Here is a 23,212-nt window from a genome sequence, read left to right as displayed (position 1 = left end):
AAACTGTATACAGCGGGGCTTTGCTCAAAAAATTTCTAAAGCATACCGGACTGTATCGCTGAACTCGGCTACCATACTTGCAGGAATGCTGCCTCTTGACCTCAGAGTACAAGAGGCAGCGGCCCTCTTTGAAGCAAAATTAGGGATGTACAAACAACTGCCGGACGACAGGAATATAGAAACACAGATACAATATTCTGAACAGTGTATATGTCACCCTGCCCGGAACATCCCAGTTGACTACTCCCACTTCGAAAACCTTCAATCTGCCTCCAATGAGAGTCACATAAGTAGACAGATACTTATCTTCACAGACGGAAGCAAGATTGAGGGTAAAGTGGGAGCAGCTTTATCAATCTGGATAAATGACACCGAGACCAAAACCATAAAGCTGAAACTGGCATCGTACTGCACGGTGTTCCAGGCAGAGCTGTGCGCCATAGACAGAGCTGTGCAATGGGCAGAAAAATCCAAAGAAAGCGAAATCTGGATCTTGAGCGACTCCAGATCTGCTTTAGATTTGATAAAAAGTGGAAAAACCTCTCATCCATTGGCGCACAGCATACAGAAAGGAATCGTTGCAGTGCGAAGTCAGGGACGATCTATTCAGCTATATTGGGTCAAAGCTCATGTAGGTCTTATAGGAAATGAGCGCGCTGATAGCCTTGCAAAAGAAGCAGCGCTTAATATCAAGACTGCCGCAACCTACAGTCTTTACCCAATATCCGGTATCAAAAGACTGATTAGAGCCGAAACACAGCTTCAATGGCAATACAGGTATGAAAACGAAGTGACAGCAAGCACTACCAAGGTGTTTTTCCCGGAAGTCCGAAATGCTCACAAGATAATGTTAAAAACTGAAATAGACCCATTACTCACCCAAATAATAAGTGGACATGGAGGATTCGGAAAATATCTTCATAGGTTTAAACTTAAGGACGCCTCGGCATGTAAATGTGACCCGATCATGGAAGAAGACCCAATACATTTGATAACGGAGTGTCCGAGATTTGGCACAGCACGATATGACCTGGAAATGACATTAAACATAACATTAACTAAAGATAAAATAAAAGAAATTATGGACGATAACCATACTAGACCTATGTTCTTAAAGTACGCAAAGAAACTAATTAAAATAATAATAGCGGAAAATAAATAAGCTAATTTGATATGTTACAGATAAAATAAACTATAGAGAGAAATAAAATGGCTAAACAATCAAAAAGATCCAATGTACTATTGTTATTATTAGAATAACAATATCTACATGGATAGAAAGTACAAGGCATTATATTTCTCTAATAGCAAAAATACAATTTTGCGTAGAAAAAGACTCTGACCCCCCACGTCAGAGGGACTGAATAATAAAAAAAAAAAAAAAAAAAAAAAACCTAACCTAAGAAAAACATCAATGTTTGCGCTCAAGTATAAAAGATGAAGTCGAACAACTCTTACAACACATTGAATTAACAGCACAGAATTACGAACATTCGTGGATGTGCTTGGTTAATAAGTATGGTAACCCAAGAATTATAGGTAACACAATTGAAATGGTGAACACTACTCTGAGAAAAGAAGTTATTCACTCACAATCTTCTACACAGGCACCTGAACTTGAGATGGTTAAACGCCTCACTACTGAAATAAATACCGAATGCACTTATTGCACAAAAAATCACTACATATGCCACTGCCCAACTTTCACACAACTCAACATGGAACAGCGTCGAGATTTTGTCAAGAACAACAACCTTTGTTTTAACTGCTTGGTTAAATTTCATTCAATTAAGAACTGCAGACAAAATACAGTTTGTCGCCGTTGTAACCGAAAACACCACATACTTTTATGTCCACAAAATAAACTGGTTGAGAAGCCAGTGGTTGTAGCACAAGAACAGAACGTCAAGCCAATAGACCCTGATAAGGAAATGACTAGCACGAAAGTAGCCGTTGGCGATAATCAAGTTAGTTTACCTACTGCTCGACTAGGAATTCAGAATAAGAATAGTGTTATGACTTACCTCCAAGCACTAGTCGATCAAGGATCTATGGCCACTTTCATTACAGAATCAGCGGTGCAATCTTTAGGCTTGACTAAGAAACAATTCGAAGCAAAGGTTACCGGCATCACCAACGACGTTGTTAAATCCAAAGATACAGTCCGCTTAGATATGTATTCACCCATAGATGCACAGCACTTTATGCAAATCACTGCACACGTGCTCACCGAGCTACCTACACTACTACCAAGAAAACTCAACACAACAAATTGGCCAGAGCTCACAAGAATCACACCTTCAGACCCACACATTAAGTGCCCTGGGCCAATTGATGTTCTATTAGGAGCAATCCTACAGAAAGGGTTACACAAATATGGATCTCCCATTGCACCAAACACTAGAATGGGCTGGTTAGTTTCCGGCAACACTAAATCGTTAAATGATCTTCCTGAACACCATATAATAGTTAGTAACACACTAGTTGAGGCAGATCATTCACCAAGAAGGTCTTGGGAGATCGAAGAAACTTCACAAAAGGATAAACCCTTAACACAATTAGAACAGAAATCTGAAAAACACTATGAAGAAACTCACACAAATAAGGAAGATCACTACAAAGAAATTCACAAAGAAAAACACTATAAAGAAACTCACAAAGAAAATCACTATGAAGAAACTCACACAAACAAGGAAGATCACTACAAAGAAATTCACAAAGAAAAACACTATAAAGAAACTCACAAAGAAAAACACTATGAAGAAACTCACACAAACATGGAAGATCACTATAAGGAAATTCACAAAGAAAAACACTATGAAGGAACTCACACAAACAAGGAAAATCACTATAAAGAAACTCACAAACGTAAAGAAAAACACTATAAAGAAACATACACAAATAAGAAAAATCCTTATAAAGAAACTCATACGCTTATGGAAAATCACTATGAAGAAATACATTTACATGTCGAAGATGAAATACATTTATCTGTCGGAGATGAAACACACTTGACTTTTGATAATGAAATACACTTGCCTTTCGGAAATGAAAAATACTTACTCAACGTTGAGGAAAATACACTAAACTTAAGAGAGCCCACACCTCTTGCTGTCAGACGTTTGCTTGAGATGGGAAAGAGATTTGCACATGATCCTAGATTTGAAGACCGATACATTCAGTTTTTGCAGCATTATGAGTCACAAGGTTACATAAAAGAAATCCCTGAACCTGAAAATAAAAAAGAGAATGAGGTTAAAGAGAAAGTAAGAAACACTAAGAAATATGACTCACCTCATCATGCTGTAATTAATGATCCTCAAGTTAGCACGAAGCACAGATTAAGTGTTGATACAAGTCTTCGTCCTGTGAATGGTAATGCATTCAATGATAAATTATCAATTGGTCCTTCACTGCAACAAGATTTGAGAAGCCTCGTCACTGGATGGCGAAGTCACAAATATGTTTAGCCGCACAAGTTCAAAGCATGTATCGACAAATAAAAGATACCAATTACAAAAGAATCCTTTGGAGAGAACATCGAAATGACAAGATGCAGGAATATCGACTACTTACTGTAACCTATGGAATTTCATATGAGAAAACACCATATCTTGCCATTAGAACTTCATTGCATCCGTTTTAAAAATTGATGTGTACATCGATGACTTGCTCACTGGTACATGCAATGAACTGGATGATGGAGAATTACAGACACGGCTAATTGAAACGTTTGCTCGAGGCGGCTTTCCTCTTCACAAATGGGCCTCTAGTAGTAATTTAGTCTTAAATAAAATACCACAAACGCTTCAGGTATCACAGAACACTGTTAATATAAAATTAGATGAACCCGTAAAGGCACTAGGAGTAATTTGGGACTCACGATTGGGAGTTTTTGAAGTAAAGTCTCATGTTAATGATTAATCATCACTGAAACATCACACACAATATCAATCTCACTTGACATTTACGAAACGAAAAATACTGTCTGTGATAGCTAAAACGTTCGACCCGTTAGGTTGGCTTGCACCACTCTTATTTGTTTTAAAGATTTTTATGCAAAATCTATGGCAAGCTGGCTTAGACTGGGATCATGAACTTCTGTATGATTTTGTTTAGGAAACCTCGCTAGTTTATGTGTATAAATTGTATAAAATTACCACGTTGGTTAGGAATTACTGAAACAAACACTCATCTTGAGCTGCTGGGACGAGAGTAGCATCTGTCAAATATCCTCTTATTTGCTAATATGTTAAAATAATGGTAAAACTAGATTTAAAATTCCTAATCATCGTATTGTTGCCTGGACAGATTCAACCATAGTTTTGGCCTGGTTGCGAAAAGCTCCAAATTGTTGGAAAACATTTATGGATAATAACACAATGGAAATTTTAATAGACTCAGCAGTAACCAGTAGCATCATGTAAACACACAAGTTAATTCAACTGATTGCGATTCATGCGGATCAACTCTTGTTGATTAGAAAATCTGAAACTATGGTGGAATGGCCACACTTTTTAGAAATTCAGTGAATATTGTACCTTACCTTATGTAACTTTGGAACGTAAAACACAACCTAAGGTTTTATGGATTGGAATTAAACTCTGGCAATATTTCAAACAGAATTTAAGTACAACACAAAGTACTAAACTAATACATGTTGTTGCAAATAGTTTTAAATTTGTTCAATTATATATAGCACAAGTACTCGTAAATACTAGAAAAAATCACACATATACTCCTTTCCTCGATATTTAGCCGTAGCTGAGTTGAAAAAACCTTGTTGTACATATTTCATCTCTCACAGTATTTTATTTTGGAAAATCAATAGTATTACCTACTGCGAAAGGAGGTATGATTTGGTGGAACGTCTACGTAATGCATCTATTAGTTCAGATAAGAGAACTCCTGTTTGTCTTTTCACTACTTGTCATTTTACTCTTAATTGTACAGGGTGCTCATGCTCACATACAACCATTACATGACGGTCCATAACTAACACTTTACATTTAAGTTGCAATTATTGTATAATGCAAATAATCTACGAGTTGAAAAGTTATTCTACAATGTCTTACCTATTTTAGGCATTCCTCTTCACCTATCAACTCGGTAGATAGATTGACTTTATCACTGTAGTAGTTTATGATTCAGTTAATTTAAAATGTTTATGTAGTATGCTAACGCACATTGTACGATGTATAACATTTGTTTTTTGTTTGTTTACCCACTAGAGTAGTTAGATCCTTTGGATCTGAAGTTTATTTATGTATGTTTTATAATTATCACAAATTGTGAAATTTAACATTCTTAGGGTTTTGTTGTGTTTCTGCACTATTCATATCACCAGAGTTTGTTTAACTGTAACTACACCTTTTGTCTATAAAGGACCATCCGTCCTTTGGGGGCCGGAATGTTCAGACCTTGTAAATGTAGTTGCCGAGTCGCATACTAGATGGCGTTATACCAAAATTGTATCGCGCTAAGATGATTTTCACCTAGTAGTATAAGGCCACAGAAATTATTCATAATAAAAGTTTTTACACGGAAAAGTTGTGCAATGTGTTTATGTGTTATTTCGCGGTGAGTTATCACGTTCAATGTTAGCGCGCGACTCGTACATGGTCTATAAGAAATAAGAAGTTTAAATTCTTAGCAAGAAAGATGTTATATGATAAATAATAACAGTAGTCTGGAGTAAAAAAAAAAACCCACCCAACCAAAGAGTCTTTGAATATGGTTCCGCGCTCTCAGAACACGCTAGTTTGAATTTCATAATTTTTGACTTTTGAACAATACGACTTACCGTACCGACTCCTACCCCACCCATACCCTACACTACCCTGCTCCTACCCTACCCTTACCCTACCTCTACCCTACCCCTACTCCTGGACTCTGTTTGTATGGGAAATAGAAAAGTGTTGTTTTTATGGTTTCCCCGGCAATTATTCTGAATTTTCTTACCAATAATAAATTCTATTCTTACCAGAATAAAAAAATGTTGTATTTTTAACCGACTTCAAAAAGAAGGAGGTTCTCAATTCGGTCGGTATTTTTTTTTATGTATGAAACACCGATTACTCGAAGACGCTTATAAGATATTTAAGCCATTTCAGACAGGACCACATGAAATAACACTGCAAAATCTAAATTTGTAAGATATACATCATCATCACATGGCTTTAATTAATACGTCACCGGCTTAGCACCGCCTTCATACCGATCAGCAGGTAGAACATATTATGATGTTATTTTTCGCTTTTTAGTTTAGTGGGTACGATTTCAGGTTTTGAAGTCGGTTGTATTTTTTTTTATGAAAGCGTTTTGTTCTATAGTCGCGCTGGTTAGCGTAGATAACCATATCATTCATAATCCTAAACAAAGTATTATACATTAAAATTGTCTACTACTATGCATGCGCCTGAAAGAGTTAAAACGTAGAAATAAATAAAACAAACTAAAAAAATACCAAACTTTAATTACTAATAATTCATATTAATTGATTACGAAACATTCTAAAATATTAATAATTCGTAGAAAGTTGAGCGAGTAGACTCAACAACTCTCAGCTACACTACAAAAATACTTTGAAAATATTTCGTACAAGGTACTTACTTGACAATTTAGCAATTCAAGTAGAAATAACCAGACTGTATAATATTATAATCGGGTGAAATCTTTATGACGTTTCCAAACATCGTGCGTTAAGCAGCACAATACAAGTTTTAGGTATCACCCATTACGCAGGGGCGTGGCAGAACATCACCCCGCGCGATAATTTTTCAGAGACGTCATTAAGATTGCATCCGACTATACTGCCTAATTAAACTAAAACTACTACTACTGTCTACTACACAGCGACTGTAATAACTTTCATGATAGTGCAATTTGTCACACATTTGTACTATGTACTATCTATTGCAATGTCAATGTAAATCAGAACACAATATGTAATTAAGTACGGAGCATGTGTCTCAGACGTTCTTCTACCAGCATTGATACCGACGCCGATGCGTGCTGAGTGACGATGAGGGAGCGCTATGAATACCAGTGCTCCTTCGTCATTCATCGTCATTCTATCTGCTGAACCAAAACATATGACTGCAGCTAATGTTCTGCTGAAGCATAACATATGACTGCAGCAAATGTACTGCTGAAGCATAACATATGACTGCAGCCAATTTACTGCTGAAGCATAACATATGACTGCAGCAAATGTACTGCTGAAGCATAACATATGACTGCAGCTAATGTTCTGCTGAAGCATAACATATGACTGCAGCAAATGTACTGCTGAAGCATAACATATGACTGCAGCAAATGTACTGCTGAAGCATAACATATGACTGCAGCAAATGTACTGCTGAAGCATAACATATGACTGCAGCAAATGTACTGCTGAAGCATAACATATGACTGCAGCAAATGTACTGCTGAAGCACATTCGTTTACACTCCTAGCAGGATTTGTATTATGAATGTTCTATTGACGACATGATACACTTTAAAAAATTTCAACGCGAGCATAAAGTTACTTCATTGGTTATAACCCGACTGCGGCAGAAGGAGGGTAATGTTTTGTATGTAAGTGCCATTTCTTTGGCACGCCTTACAGCCTACGTACGAGTATATATCACTGTTTTAACACAAATATTTAGAAAGCGTACCTTTTAAAATGGGACCATCAAAATACCTAACATATTCTAGGTTCTTGTCTGTACCTACTTAGGTTATAGCTGTTTAAAATAGAGTCCGAAAAAATTTATTATTATAAAAACAAAAACCCAACTGCTTAACAAACAAAACGCTCATCAATACATATAAGGCTCTTGCACAATCGGTGCTTACTTACTGCATAACGGTATGGGGAGGTGCAGCTAAAACTCATGTAATTTCTCCTGATAGAGCACAGCGATCGTTATTAAAAGTAATGTTTCTCAAACCATTTCGATTTCCTACCTTTAATCTGCATTCGGACTATAAATTATTCACGACCCGTCAGACATACATCCTAAAATGTACACTCAAAACTCATCGAACATTTCCATACCAACCACGACTAATGCCAAAACGTAAATCGTCCTGAGTTTGCCAAACTTGTAAAACAAAAAATTTAAAAGAAAACAATTTGGTTATCAATCTTCGTTCTTTTATAACAAATTGAACTTGAGATACAAAATGTATACTTTGACTCGTAATAAATTAAAACGTATAATAACTGAAACCCTACTGTCCCTTAACTACGATCAAACTGAACTTTCATTAAATTTATAATATATATCATAATAACAGACAAAATATCTCATATCAAATTGAAAACGTCCTCCCTTTTGAAGTCCGTTAATAATACAAGTGCATTTTATAAAACGAATAAGAAATAAAAATGTGTTATAAAATAACTATTTTACTACCTTGTACAGTTTCTGCTTTGGATTCATAGTGTGAAGGATTTTTACAGTTTATTTATATTTTATTATCAAAACGAGGTTCTATACAATTACGTACCTACTCGTATATACCTAACTAGTGGGTCGCGTCGCAGGGAGCGTGTTCGGCGCTATGCTTGCGTGTACCAGCCCTCGTGTGAGTGGGACAATGTCACAATATTATGTGATTGTTCGTACATCTATACTAATCTATACTAATCTATACTAATCTATACTAATATTATAAAGAGGTAAAGTTTGTAAGTTTGTAAGTTTGTCACATTTTTCAAATGGGGTAATCTTCGGAACTACTGGTCCGATTTCAAAAATTCTTTCACCAGTAGAATGCTACATTATCAGGGAGTGCTATAGGCTATATTTTATGTTAGTATGATATATATTCGCCGAGTTAACACAGTTTTTGTCATACAGGTCGGACCGAAAATCCTCTTAAGCAGACTTATTCGCATGTGCTGCCTTAACCATTGTGTATAATTGAAATTAATGTATGGAAGCTTTATGTATCTTTAAAAGTTCTACAAAAAAGTCCGCGACACCATATATCTATCTTCTATATATTAGCAGATATAGTACCTTTTGTGTTTTAAAAATTATTAATTTTATATACTTAGGTTTACGTCATTATTTATACTACTAAGCTTTAATCCTTATCAAAATAAATTATTTAATAATCACAAGGATATTATGGAGATAAGATTTGCCCTTTATAGTATGTTAATTAGTTAAATAGTTTCGGAGATAATACAAAATTTCTAAAAGACGCAGAAATTTCGCTATATGCCGCCCGGCGCTTTCATTTACGTAGTTCCCATTCCTGTGTGAATATGGGGATCAAACATAGCCTATGACACTCGCAAATAACGTAGCTTTCTATTGGTAAAACAATCTTTCAAATTGGTCCAGTAGATCCAAAGATTATAATTTTACCATAGAAGTCTCTATTTTCCTTTGTCATCGCACCACGCTCATAGGGCTGGACCGATTTTGCTAAGGGTAGGGGTAAGGTAGGGAAGGTATAGGGTAGGGTAGGGGTTGTGTAAGGGTAGGGTAGGGGTAAAGGTAGGGTAGGGGTAAAGGTAGGGTAGGGGTAGGGCAGGGTAGGGGAGTGTATGCCTAGGTTAGGGATAGGGTAGGGGTAGGGCTTCCCCTATCCTAGGGGTAGGGAAAGGGAAGATTACAGGTAGGGTAGGGGTAGGATACAGTTAGAGTACGGGTAGTGTAGGAGTAGGGTAGAGGTAGGAGATCGATACTGAAGCCTATTTTCTATTTTTTGTCTGTCTGTTTGCCTTTTTTTTGAGCATCACGCTGAAACTACAGAATGAATTAAAATGATACTTAAGACGATTTGAGACCATAATACGTAGAAGGATAATAGGATACTTTTTGTCGCGAAAACAAAATCAGAAATGGGTGAAGTATAAGTTATAAAACTTGCAAAATAGAATGTGAAATAGGGGTTGAAAGTTAAAATCGATTTTTACGCGGACGAAGTCGCGGGCGTCCGCTAGTCATTCATAAACATGAATATAACATATATAAGTATTATAAGTACAAACTTAAGAAAAACATTTTTACGTGTTACGAGTACATCTCGATGCTGCTCTACGCGACACTTGAGTCGAACACGTCTTTACTCTAACAATACTTAATTAGCTATTGTGAATAATATTGTGGTAAAATGTATAAAGGCTCAATTGTATAATATGTACCATCATGTTAAACCTACATTTTCATGAATAAAAATATCATTCATTCATTCATTCATTCATTCATTCATTCATTCATTCATTCATTCAATACAAAAATATATCTAATGAAAAATTAAGTGACTAAGTAGGTAGGTACACATTGAATTATGTCATCATTAAGTTATTATAATAATAAATATTTTAATTATTATAATTATAAATATTTTAATTATCAATCTCTAGGATTGATTATATCGATCTATTAAATAATATTAATAAGTGTGTGGGTGTGTCTTAGTTATAATTAGGTAAATTTTCTAGTAAACTGGGATTACCATTCTTTCGGACCCTGGGATTTTCGAATGATAGTACAAATTCAATCTTTTTGGTCATCTTTAAACATTTGTAGGGTTTGATGTATCCCCTCTATTCGATAGTATAGAAGAGACGTCGGGCAGGACAAGTTTTTACCTTGTTCTAATACCTACCCAAAAATGTCGACCAGCTCTCCGACTATAAATATTATGTACTTAAAGAATGATGCTTCTGAATAAAAACAATGCAATTATAGGGAAACAAAATGTATCCGAGTGAAATTAATATTAATCTTGTCCATGCAATGTAAAACTAATATGTAAGGGACCTACACGTATAAGTATCCTTTTGACGTTTGCTATCAAGGACTGGAAAGTCTTGTGATAGGTACATATTATCTCAAATGCCTAGGTTTCGGATAGAATAAAATCCCTGATTTATTTTCATTTTAATGTAATAATATAGTATCCAACCATCCTTTGTTTTATTTAAAATCCCGAAATGTAAATAAATGGCATCCCGGGTTTTCTATCTTGTAAAATATCTGGTATCCCGAAAACCGGGATCGAATTCCCTAGTTTTGAGTTTCTGTGAAATATAGGGCGCGATGATGATCTTGATACCAGGCGACCGGACGTCTTTGGCCAGCGGCGCGTCGCCCACGACGCGGCGGCGGCGGCAGGCTAGTGCGCGTCGCCCACGACGCGGCGGTGGCGGGCTAGTGCGCGTCGAGCACGACGCGGCGGTGGCGGGCTAGTGCGCGTCGCCCACGACGCGGCGGTGGCGGGCTAGTGCGCGATGATGATCTTGATGCCGGGCTCGGGCTCCACGGCCACGTCCTTGGCCAGCGGCGCGTCGCCCACGATGCGGAAGTTCTTGGTGCAGGGGATGACGGCCACGAGGAAGCCCGACACCACGACCCAGATGCCGGCCACGTAGAACGCGGCGTCCCAGTAGCCCGTGCGGTCCTTCAGCGCGCCTGCAACCGACAGACGCACGGCTCAGACAGGAGCGCTCGTGTCGACTGCACTATTCGTGAATCGACTCTCCTGGACACCTCAGGTTCTAAAGATTTGCAGGAAATGACGGAACGAAGTTTTGATTGATCAGTATAATCCGCAAGATATCGAAAGCCTTCAGAATTACAAAGCGCTTAGCGCAATCGCAGCAGGTATCTCGCTCGTTATCTCGCTCCGCTCCTGCCTAATGTGGTTCGGACTACTCTACATTCCGTGCGATACTGTCGACAGTCGTAAATTTTTTTTTTATCGTTGAAGCCGTGATACATAAATTGTAGATTAATTAAATATGATTGATTGAATTTTGATATTAATCATCAGTAGGAATTGATTTTTCATAAAATGTCTACCTAAATTTACATGTTTCAAAACGTAGTGATAACAATTCAACGACTAGAATACTAGATAGGTACGAATCTAAGAATTGTAATATTATGTACGTACCTACCCACAGCTAGCTCGGCGCCTACATAGCGCGGTACCTGCTCGTGCTATAACGACTTGTAGGTACGTAAAGTCGATAACGATGGTTTTACGGCGCTTATTGTGACACAAAGGCGATCTTACTAGATATAATTACGATCACGTAATTGTCATTAGAGTAATAATCTAATTGAAATTATAAATTCAAATTCGGTTATTTCAATAAAGCTTAGTTCACAAGGACATTTGAAAACGTCAATTTGACTGTTCGTAGAGACTAGTTTACAACCGGTTCGGAAAGCAGGTTCTGCGAAGAAGACCTAACATTAAACTTTGTTTATTATCACTATTAATAACCTAAACTAAAATTACTTATACTGCGAGAGATTTTGTTTAGTGGACGAAGACAGTTGACGCCTTTAAAGACCGCAATTCATTTCTTCCAAACCCTTTCGACCAAAGTACCAAACCCGATATATTGTGTGACCCATTTCGCCAGAGATGCTAGACCCGACGCTACACCGAAGATGTCCCGAACGTCTTAAAGATTAGTATGGCTTTCAAACAACTAAGTCAAAACCAAAAGTCGTGATAGGTAATACGTTTCTCAAGAACGGCGGCATTTTCTTATTACAGAAACAAATTATTTGAATATCATTGTAATGATCGTAATGCAAATCACTGATTTAAAAATTATTTCAATTGTATTTAGTGTTTTCCTGTTTAATTTATATCTCGATCAATATTTAGTGAATTTTGAAAATAATATGATATTCATTGGCAGTCTCTTCACTCAAGTACGTTTGATAGAATTCCCTTTTTATGTTTCTAACGCTTTATTTTTATATGCCGTCTTGGCATCTATCACAACAGTCGAGTTAGCATCGGTCGCAGCCGGACCAGAAGGACTGGTGGATGACTACTTCATCGCGCGACGAGAGCGCCACTCACCGGCGATGGGCGGGCCGATCAGGTGGCCGATGCCTTGGCTCAGCAGCACCAGGCCGTACGCCATGGTGAACCGCTCCAGCGCGATCAGCTCCACCAGGATGCTCGGCGTGTAGGAGTACGAGCTGGAGAACGTCAGGCCGAAGATCAGCGAGTTGAGCGCGAGGATGTAGAAGCTGTAGGGCTCCGCGGCGTCCATGACGCGGATCAGGATGGGGAACAGCACGATGGTGGCGCCGCACGCCACCAGGCAGCCCGCGTACGTCTTCGTGATGTTGACCCACGGCAGGTCGCCGATCCAGCCCAGCCCCACCTGTGGACGAGGCATCGCCGCTTGAGCTGGGGACGTTGAGCTACTTCATCGGTAGGTATGTATGCGAGTCCTTGACACATGAAACTCGTCTGTTAGAATTTAATAGTATAGAAAAGCAAATATGACTTAAATCGAGCGAACAAATAGATAAGATCTCTTCTATCTTAAGATAACGCAAACGACTAATCATCTTTATAGTGCAGATAACATGAAACAAAGTTACGTCACGGGGACTGTAATTGTAACAAGCCGAGGTTTATCTCATATTGCTGGTTTGAATGGCCGTTGGGCAATGAACGAGTACAATAATATTTCTTTGATGATGAAAACGTTTGCCGCTAGACTCTCGAATGCATAAATAGCACTCCAGCGTAAAGCAGTCTCCGTACTGAGCAACAATTTTTTGTCATTGCCACTGATGACGTCTCAAAGAAGATAGCTCCCATAAATGTTTTTCTGACACTCATCTATCTATGTAAGTAGATGATTTATACTCAAGTGCCGTGTATAAATACAATCATAATTGTGAAGCTCTCGCGGCCGGTCCAGCCGCTAGTATTTTAAAACAAAAATTCACTTACGATACCGATGATGGTCGCCACACCGAAGATGCCCAACATGAGAGATCCTTGCGTTTCGGAGTATCCGTTGTCTTCCATGAACGTGGAGATGTAGAAGTAAGGCACGATGAACCAAATGAACAGCACGAGGGTGGACAGGTTCATCATGAGGAAGTGGAACTCGGTGAACATGTTGAAGTCGAACGTCTTGTTTATCATGCGCACAAACTTTTTGCCACAAGTCTGAAAGAGGAAGGATAATAAATGAAATTCTTCAAAAAGGGACAGAAAGAATGAAGGCTAATGTTCACATTACCTCTTCCACTGGGTCTTCCATGGACCACATGGAGTTCTTGTAGATGTCGGGACACGAAGACGCGCGCAGCTTATACTTGGCGATGTTCATCATGGCGCCGCGATGCATGATCGAGTTGCGGTGAACGCGGATGCCTTTCAGATAATGATGATCCGTTTGTATCTGCCGCGAGAACCAGTCCTGGCGCGCTTGTTTTGGCGTGATCACGGCTGTATTGTTTTCTGGAATCGGCTGTAACAATTTTTCCCTAACTTTTTCGAGTTTTTTATCGAAATCTTTCTTTTTGTGCTTCTTGAGTTTTTCTTTTTTATTCGAATCAGTCGGCAGTTTTGTTTCTGAACCGCTTTTTAATATTAATAAAGATGGATAATTCTGGAGTATGATATTGTACAGGCGCTCATTGGAAGTAATTTGATTGAAAACTTCAGGTGGAACCTGAAAACCAACATTCGTATTGAACATTCACCCACACATAGATATCAATATTAAAGAAGTTAAATAACTCTGATAATACATTACTGATAATACATACCTTCTCGTTCTGCTGTAAAAATGTCGGCAAATCAATAACAGAGCTAACTTTTTGATTGTACGAGTCGGCGTTTCTTTTGGTGACCGCCTCTACGTTCTCGGCCTCCGCTATGGCCGACACGAGCGTGGCGAGAATGCGCTCGGGAGTCTCTCCGCTATCTAGCATAGTCTTCAGTTCTTCGGCATCGGGGTACATGGATTCTCCGCCGCCCGATCTAGCAGAAATCGAAGTGGAACTGGAAGCTCTTTTGGCTTTACTTAATTTCTTTTGTTTTTTTTGTTCTTGAATCAGCCATTCGGGGTCTCTCATGACCGCGCCGCAGACGCAGACGTTGAGCACCGTGCCGGCCAGCAGGATCAGCGTGCCCCTCCAGCCGTACTCGTTCAGCAGATACGTGGTCAGCGGCGAGTACACGAACGTGCCGAAGCCGACCCCGCACGAGCCCAAGCCCACTGCTAAGTTGCGTCGCTTCTCGAACCAGTAGGCTATCGACACGACGGCGGTCACGTACAGCAAGCCCATCCCCAGCCCCGCGATGATGCCGTACGTGACGTACAGGGCTTCCACCGTGTTACTGTACGCCGCGGCGATGAACCCCACCGTCGAGAACAGACCACCGACGATGGTCATCGTTTTGCATCCGTATCTGTCGACCAGAGCGCTCATGATGGGCCCAGCTATCAGAGGAACTGATATAAATAGACTTCCGATGAGAGAAGTCTTCGCTTCGCTGGTTTCAAAGTGATCCACGAACTTGATCTGCAGCAATCCGTACGAGAAAGCGAGTCCGTCGGCGACGGTGGCGATGAGGAAGGACGCCGCGACCACCACCCATCCCCAGCCTCCGTCGGGGATCGGGGACTCGTGCTCTTGTGGCGCCTTGCTGGAGCAAATGCTGTCGGCGTCTCCCAGTCCCAAGAACTTGACTCTCTCGTTTGTCGATTTCGCATCATCGTCACTCTTGTCATCCTTCTGAAAAACTACGGTTAAAACATTGTCTTTCGCTTCCTCAGCCTCCGTCTTTACCGAATTTATTGTATTAAGATCATTTTTAGACTTATCTACGTCACGGAGGATGTGCCTGTCGTCGACGGAGTCGATGAATTTGATGTCATCGTTTTTAGCGAGCAACGGCGACGTAGTCTTCTCATCTTCTGACGGTACTTTCGGCTCGCACTTGATGAGTTTCTCTCTACCCGCGACGCCGTTCGCGTACGTCCTGTTGGCGTCCATTGTGCGGCTGGCGCTCCCTGGGCGCAGCCGGCGAGCCGTGCGCGCACAGCTCGCGACAGAGCAGGCCGGTCGGCGGCGGGGGCGGCGTCTACGGCGCGCGCGGCTGCTCTCGCGAGCCGAGTCTTAACCTGGGGTCCCGCGCCGAGTAGCGACAGGGGCGCAGCGAAATGCTAAGAGTCAGAGCGCAGGGGTCGTAGCTTGTGGAGTTCATCAAGGACAGCCGAGTCCTCGATATCACACTTTTGAAATATACACTTTCGAAATTGTTGTCTTTTTGACCTTTAGACGTTTCCCTCTTTCTTGACATAGATTTACAGTTTTGATTTCTGCAACATTTCAAAGGAAGCCAGCGAATAAATCTGTAACAAAAAAAATCCAATTAGTCGATAACGATAAGTTAGTAAATACCGGGATTAGTATGAAGGTCAGATTCGATAGCCACAGTGGCCATACACTCTAGTTTACTGTCTTTTAGGTCATAACTTTTTCTCCTTCTCCTAAGACTGGTTGAGTTATGGTGTCGTTCGATCGCATGTAGATAGTTTTTGAAAAAATTGGAAAGATATAAATAATTGTCTAGAAATAAAAAGTGGTTTGGTTCTTACTTATATATCAAAAACTGTTTAAGATATTTCCAATCTAATAAAACATTCAATAAGAAGAGGAAAATTGCTAACAAAATTTTTTATCAATGTTAAACCTAACCTAACCTAACTACCTTATAATTTCAGATCTATATGAATGTATGGAGACTGAAAACACCAATGGATGTTACAATTACACTCTTGTAATACGAAACATAAGTCAGTCGAGTGCACCGCTGTATGTGCTGCAAGTGGAAACTGGACATTAAATAGAGATTAAACCAATGATATAATGACATACCTTTGCACAAAACTACCTTTAAACTATATATTCATCTATACCTAGATTTTTTTGAATTCAAAATGAAAATGATAAAACATACTGACTAAACTAAAAAGCGAAAATTACATCATACTAAGTTCTATACTATATCATATTGTTGTACTATGTTCTAACTGATGATCAGTTTGAAGACGGTGCTAAACTGGTATTGTGATCATTTAGGGTGTTCTGAAACACATATGCTGTTACATAAAAAAAACAGTCGAATTGAGAACCTTTTACTTTAGGGATGATTTTTTTGTCGTTTATTGTTTAACGTCATTTATACATCCAGAGATTTATTTGTAAAGTAACTTTTGTTTGGTCATTTTTGAGTCAAGTGTCTGCGTCGGCGACTGCCATACGAAACAGTCGTATAAGGATAAAATAAAAATCACGGAAGTAGAACATGCAACCAATTTATAATGAAAACCATCATAGCCGATTACAAGTTAAAATTCAAAATTGTACCTATTCGGTGAAGGAAAATTTCGTATAAGTGCGAAAGTTACAAAACACTCGGTAACGTTAGACTACGGAACCCAGCGCGTGACCCGACACGCACTTAGCCGATTTTATTTTTTATATAATGGATGCCCTTTAGTTAGAAGGGTGTCGACACAGTACATACAGTAATGCAACTTCATACTAGCGGACCAAGCGCGAGCTGTACCAACGCGCCTCGATCTCGCGGTGCCAACAGTCGCGACTGTGTCACAGTGACCATCTGATGAACGGATGGTGTTTTGTTTTTATTACATTAGATTTATTTTATTTATTTACCTTTTTATTATCTTATTAATTAGATTTATTTTATTTTAGTATTTATTAGATATTATTTGCTTTTAGATTAGAATGCGGTATTTACCTTTACGTACTCAATACGATACGATACGATATTTTTAGTGTAAGTAACCAATTTATAAAACCGATTTGTTACATAGCGTGCGCTGCAAAAAGTATTGATGTTAGAATAAAATTATGTAATACAACTTTGTAGAACACATCATTTTCTCCAAAAAAGTCGCAACTGCAGATGCTTATCAATTATAGTCATGACACAATAAGTACCTACCTAAAAGAACAGTAGAAATACCGCCCTTAGAAAAGGCTTATTTCTTACCTAAGATGATTAAAAAGTGGTTGTAGGTTGAAAATTTACATCGAGGCTCACTCGCTCACGCAGTCGAAGTGGCGGGCGTCCGCGAGTTCAATCATAAACATGGTTTTATAATTAAATCTACCAATCAAAAAATGCCGCCATTGGATGACATTTTGTCTATTTCTCTTCCTTCCTTGCTACTATGCTTCCTCATAAACTGGATACCTCCAGTGCGAGTTGCGACCAACGACAAATCGCGTAAGGTAGGTAATAGGTATATGCTGCAGCCAATTCGATCGTGGTTATCACAAATTTCCATTACTTGTTGACTGGTTGTGTCTATGAATTGCGAAGTCATATTGAAAAAAAAACTAAAAGGATTAAACAATTGATACATATTATATTACTCTGCATTACGTAGGTCGTAGGTAAGTAGTAGGTACCTAATGTTATTATATGTATTTGTATCTAGTTTATTAATATTAGTTATTACTGCCGTACTGCACAAAAGTACTTAATAAAATAAAAAAAAAATAATACTACGAGACTATACGGAAATTCATAGGCCCTTCAAACCAATGGAGATTGTGGATTACGTTTTACTAATTTAAGCTTTCACACGTAAGGGGCTTCTGCAATCCGGGGGCCCTTTAGCATCGATTCAGCTGATACGGAGGTAACTATGTCCCTGGACTGTGCGTTGGCAAATGTAAATAGGCAGACCAAGTCAAACAATTACGCGTATTTAAATGATTTGCTCCCATTCAAATGCCGATGTAAAACCGTACGATAGAGGGAAAAGGACAGCTGCGTCGTCCGCGTTTCGTCAGCGGCGGCGCGCGCGCGTGCGACAGGGACGGGTGACTCGATTCATACGCTAAGACTAATGAACCCAGTGTCAAGGACGCGTCACTTGGGACCGCTGCATTGTCATTTGTAAACATACTTAATATTTTACTTTGCAGTTTCAACTTCACATTACTCGCTGCACTGGCAACCGAGGCGAGTCAGCTGGTGCATGTAGATACACAAGCACAGCGATTACATGTACGTAATTGATACAATACAGGCATTGTTGTATCGTACGAGTACCTACCTACTGCACAGCTGGAATTTTGTTATGCCATCAAACATCCGAGTCCGAGCGCGGCTCGAGTATCAGGTCAGCACCACTGCACGAGTAGGTAGGACGAGCACGACTCCGGACTCGCCTGCGGTTGCAATAAGCAAAGCAAAAATCCACTCACGGAAAATTTTCACATTGACTGGTTTAGGTAGGCTTTATATATATTTTTACACGTACCATTCCTACCTGCTGTAGCAAAGATTTAGTGCACTTAAATAAAAACTCTTAACCGATTACCCTTCTGTCAATTTGTGACGTCATTAAAATGTTAATAGTGATCATTTTGTGACAATTTGTTTGATACAAATACTGGAAGTCATTAAGGATGTTATCTCAATGCCAAGTCAGCCTTTTGCGTTTTAAAAATAGTAAAATTCGATGCTATCATATTTTTATTTTTAAATATGCATCTCATTCAGGTGTTTTCATGTTGTATCAAAGGATGATCTAGGCCCGACTTAAAAGAATAAATACATACCTAATTCTAAATTATAAATAAAATATCGTTTGTTTTATCACCGATAGCACATTTATTATGTATTCTGTGCCGATATGCCGATAGTAGGTATTTATGACGTTATGATAGGTAGGTATTGCTTTATACGCTTTGCCAACGCTTTGGTCATTTGGTAAAGACGAAGCTTAAGTTTTACGATGGAATTGCACCTAAACATAATTGTGATATACTGCTAAACTGTACAATTACGTTTTATTGTAATTTATAATTATATTGTATAATATAATAATTATACTACTTTTATAATAAAATGTATAGAATTATAGGTAGGTAGATAGTTAAAAGCTTAAAGTCATTGAAGATTCCTCAACATACAGGATTACAAAATTCAATAGAATTTGGCTACTGAATATTCGCCTGGCAAATTCTACTAATGATTGTTAAAAACAAATAATATGTGTGAAAACATTCAAAATTCATTTATTTCAATTAGGCTTAGTTTACAAGCACTTTTGAAAGTCAAGTTATGTCATAATTTAATGGTGGTAATTAAGGTCGAAAACTTGTAATTTTGTGCATTTTGTTTTGTGTACCACTTTCATGTACCACTTTCATAAGAGAGTTGTTTACATGGTCGTAATTTATTTCTATTAATTTTAAACAAAAGTGATGTGTCATCTGCAAACAAAACTATCTCATGTTTACAGTGGCGTGAATATGGTATTCAACTAGGGGTATGCACTACAAGTAAAAATTGTAAAATTCCTTGTCCGACTATGTATTCTGTGTTCCAACTTAAGTTTGTATTAAGTTCTTTGGGTAGGCAGTGCGTTTTGCATCTATAAAGTGCACGCCACTGCATGTTTATCCATGTCAACATAAGGAAATCCATTAATATAAATGAAAAAAAGAAATGGTCTTAGTATAGATCCTTGAGGAACCCCCATTTTTACAACAGACCCGGTAGGCTGGCTTCCATTGATGTACACCTTCTGAATTCTATTCATCAAATAGCAACTCAGCAAGCTTAGAGATTTATCAGGAATTCCGTAGTAATGCAGTTTCCTGACCAATGTTTCATGATGCACGCCATCAATTCATGCCTTGGACAAATCACAAAAAATACCTAAAACTTCCTGTGACTCTTCCCAGGCTTCAATATTATATCGGCATTACTAACTATATGAAAAACTAAAATGCAAGTATCAAACTAAGTTATTCCAATACGTGCACTATAAGTATTTTTTTTAATGAAAGAAAGAGTTCGGCTAATGTAAGTAGAGACAAAAATTGCAGGGCAACATTTCAGTCTCTACTTTCGCCAACTGTAGTAGGTACGTACCTGAACTAAATGTAAACAGATACAAAGCATCCGTCGACCGTCACATTTCGTCGGAAAAGAGAAGGAGAGGAGTCAGGAGTTCGTCACACTCACCAACGAAAGAACACCATCCTTACGATAGTACGAAATTTGGAACTCTAGTTTAATAAATTACTAACAAATTTTTTATAATTTTTTTTATTCTTTTAAAGTTAACCCTTGACTACAATCACATCTGATGGCAATTGATGATGCGATCTAAGATGCAAGCGGTAACTTGTTACGTAGCGGATGAAAATCCTATACCCTTTCGGTTTCTACACAACATCGTACCGGAACGTTAAATAGCTTGACGATACGTCTATGCTAGGGCTAGGGTGTAGTGTTAGGGTGGTAAGTAGCCATGGCCAAAGCCACCCATCAACTGCCTACCAATGATCAGCCCAGCCGGGGTTCGAGCCCAGGACCTCCGTGTTGTAAATCCACCGCGCATACAACTGCGCCACGGACGTCGTCATGTTGGCAACACTGCGCAGACAGTAGACGCTAAGCAGCCCAGCGGTCGCGCCGATAGATCGGCGACGCTCTTTCTACTCATAGCGCTGTCCCTGTCGCGGCTAGAGGCGCCGGCGCAAGCAGAGCTACCTCAGTATCAGAATCAGACATCAGTAGTGTCGGGTGTGGCGACCTGCTGTGGCTGTGGCTGTGGCGACAGACAGGCACAGACAGGCACTGCACTGTCGTCTATCACAGCGAGCGCGTCCGGCGTCTGTGTGTGTACACAGACGCAGTCCATATAACAAACCTGGATCCGGTTTTGCAACCGATAAGCTGTGCGCATTCCGTTTGGAATGTTGACGCCATTTTATTAAAGTCCTACCTACTATTCGACGGTTTCTAAGTCCCTACCTACATAAAGGGCGACCTTACGATATACCTATCATGGAAAACTTATATTATATTAGGGTGGCAAATTTTGACCTAGATTAAGTAGGTAATAATTAGATAACATTCCATAACTAAAGATAAAATATATTTTCACAGGTTTGTTAACAAAAGTTCCTTGAATTTTAAGTGTATAAGAATACAATGATAATATTGCAGAAGAAAGCTATGTACTTACTTAACAATAACAAACTTACTAACATTCCGACGCGCGAGACACGCTCGTCCTTGGTCGGCTTTGTCTTGTTATGTCTACTGTGGCTTTGTGCAATGGAGATTGGAGAAGCAATATAACGTTTTATGGCTTCTTTGCGCCTGACCAGAGACAACAATAGAAAACCACCAAGAGTTTATACCTACCTGTTTTTATTTTATTATTTTTATTACTATGTGACATCAACGATACAGCAACTACGAGGTTTATTTGTGTGTGCACACACACATAGAATTAACCTCGTAGTTGCAAGCAAACAAGCAACAGCCAACAGTCAACAGCCCTACCTGCGACATAACTTTCATTTATGCAGGCAGGTACTTACTAATACTCAGCCCCTGCCGTCTTCCTCCACTACTCAACTTAATAACATCATATATTACGTAGGTATTTCTCTTTTAAATAATTAATTCTTTTTTATGATAAAAGTCCAAGATAATTAAGTAGGTAAGTACATAAGTATAATATTTTTGTAATAAATCTTGACCTTGATCATGACGTGAAGGTTTCTTTGTTATTAATATTGGGTAGTTTGTTTGTAAACAAACGAGTAGGCTGTAGGCAAGCGGGTGAATGGTGGGCAGGTAGTAGGTACCCAATACCTATCAAACGCTAATATCAACTACTTATAACAATTAGTAAGGATTGAATTCAAAGGATCTATAAACAACAATCCTTACCGTAAACCTGCGAGAGGAGTATTCGAACCGCGGTCGTGCGGCGAAGGCACGGTCGTCTCGAGCGGCCACAAATATGACGAGAATAGAACGCGTTCTCAATCGAAAAGGGAATGATTAATTGATTCACGCTGGTCGCTGGTATTTAGCGGACGGTGACGTAAGCGCGTTCACGCTCGAAGCGGCGCGGAGCTAGGCGCGACACGCGTGCGGACCCGACGGCGGCGCGGCACTGACTGGACGTGGACTGTGGAGTGGAGTGGAGTGGATCAGTCAGCAACGGTGGACGGACACTGTGGAGTTGGACACGGACAGCGGACAGTTGAATGGTTCCGCGGTGGACACGACACGACGCAACTGTACTGACTGCTCAGTGCTGGGGAACACCCGCCCGAATGGCCGACACTTCAACTGTGTAAACAAACTTAAAACCTATTCAACTTTTATTGTTCTCCTCGTAGCTCATAACTGATAATGTACTTGCGACTATTTGATACCTTACAGTAGGTACTGCTGATCTGTGTAACTGACAGTTGCCAGATGAACCCAAGATGACCCATGACACAGAGTACGCAACTACCGAGGGGCGCCGCATTTATTAGGAGCCCCACGCATCCTGAGAGCCCGAACACAATTATTATTCTTTTTCTGTAAGTTAATTTAGATGTAGACAA

General features: G+C 39.3%; 1 protein-coding gene across 1 annotated transcript; it reads right to left on the bottom strand.

The window, feature by feature from the left end:
- Positions 1-10,814: 10,814 nt before the first annotated feature.
- On the bottom strand, positions 10,815-22,782 carry LOC112051940 (monocarboxylate transporter 9). The gene is made up of 6 exons (XM_024090790.2): positions 22,542-22,782; positions 14,558-16,149; positions 14,026-14,460; positions 13,731-13,952; positions 12,840-13,149; positions 10,815-11,425 (listed from the first exon to the last, which is right to left on the bottom strand). The coding sequence occupies exons 2-6, from the start codon at positions 15,788-15,790 to the stop codon at positions 11,235-11,237; spliced, it is 2,391 nt and encodes a 796-aa protein (XP_023946558.2). The 5' UTR covers positions 15,791-16,149; positions 22,542-22,782; the 3' UTR covers positions 10,815-11,234.
- Positions 22,783-23,212: the final 430 nt, after the last annotated feature.

Source organism: Bicyclus anynana, chromosome 11 (genome assembly GCF_947172395.1).
Source record: "Bicyclus anynana chromosome 11, ilBicAnyn1.1, whole genome shotgun sequence".
In the NCBI taxonomy this organism is placed as follows: domain Eukaryota; kingdom Metazoa; phylum Arthropoda; class Insecta; order Lepidoptera; family Nymphalidae; genus Bicyclus; species Bicyclus anynana.
Note: the sequence above shows the minus strand (reverse complement) of the source record. Positions and strands in the feature narration are given on the sequence as shown.

What these genes read in the sequence shown, in the direction of transcription:
- LOC112051940 (XM_024090790.2), bottom strand. Translation starts at nt 15,790, where the DNA reads ATGGACGCCAACAGGACGTACGCGAACGGCGTCGCGGGTAGAGAGAAA. An exon ending in TTTTACAGCAGAACGAGAAG is followed by an intron (nt 14,461 to 14,557) that starts GTATGTATTATC and finishes GTTGGTTTTCAG; the next exon opens with GTTCCACCTGAAGTTTTCAA. An exon ending in GATCGGCCCGCCCATCGCCG is followed by an intron (nt 11,426 to 12,839) that starts GTGAGTGGCGCT and finishes TGTCGGTTGCAG; the next exon opens with GCGCGCTGAAGGACCGCACG.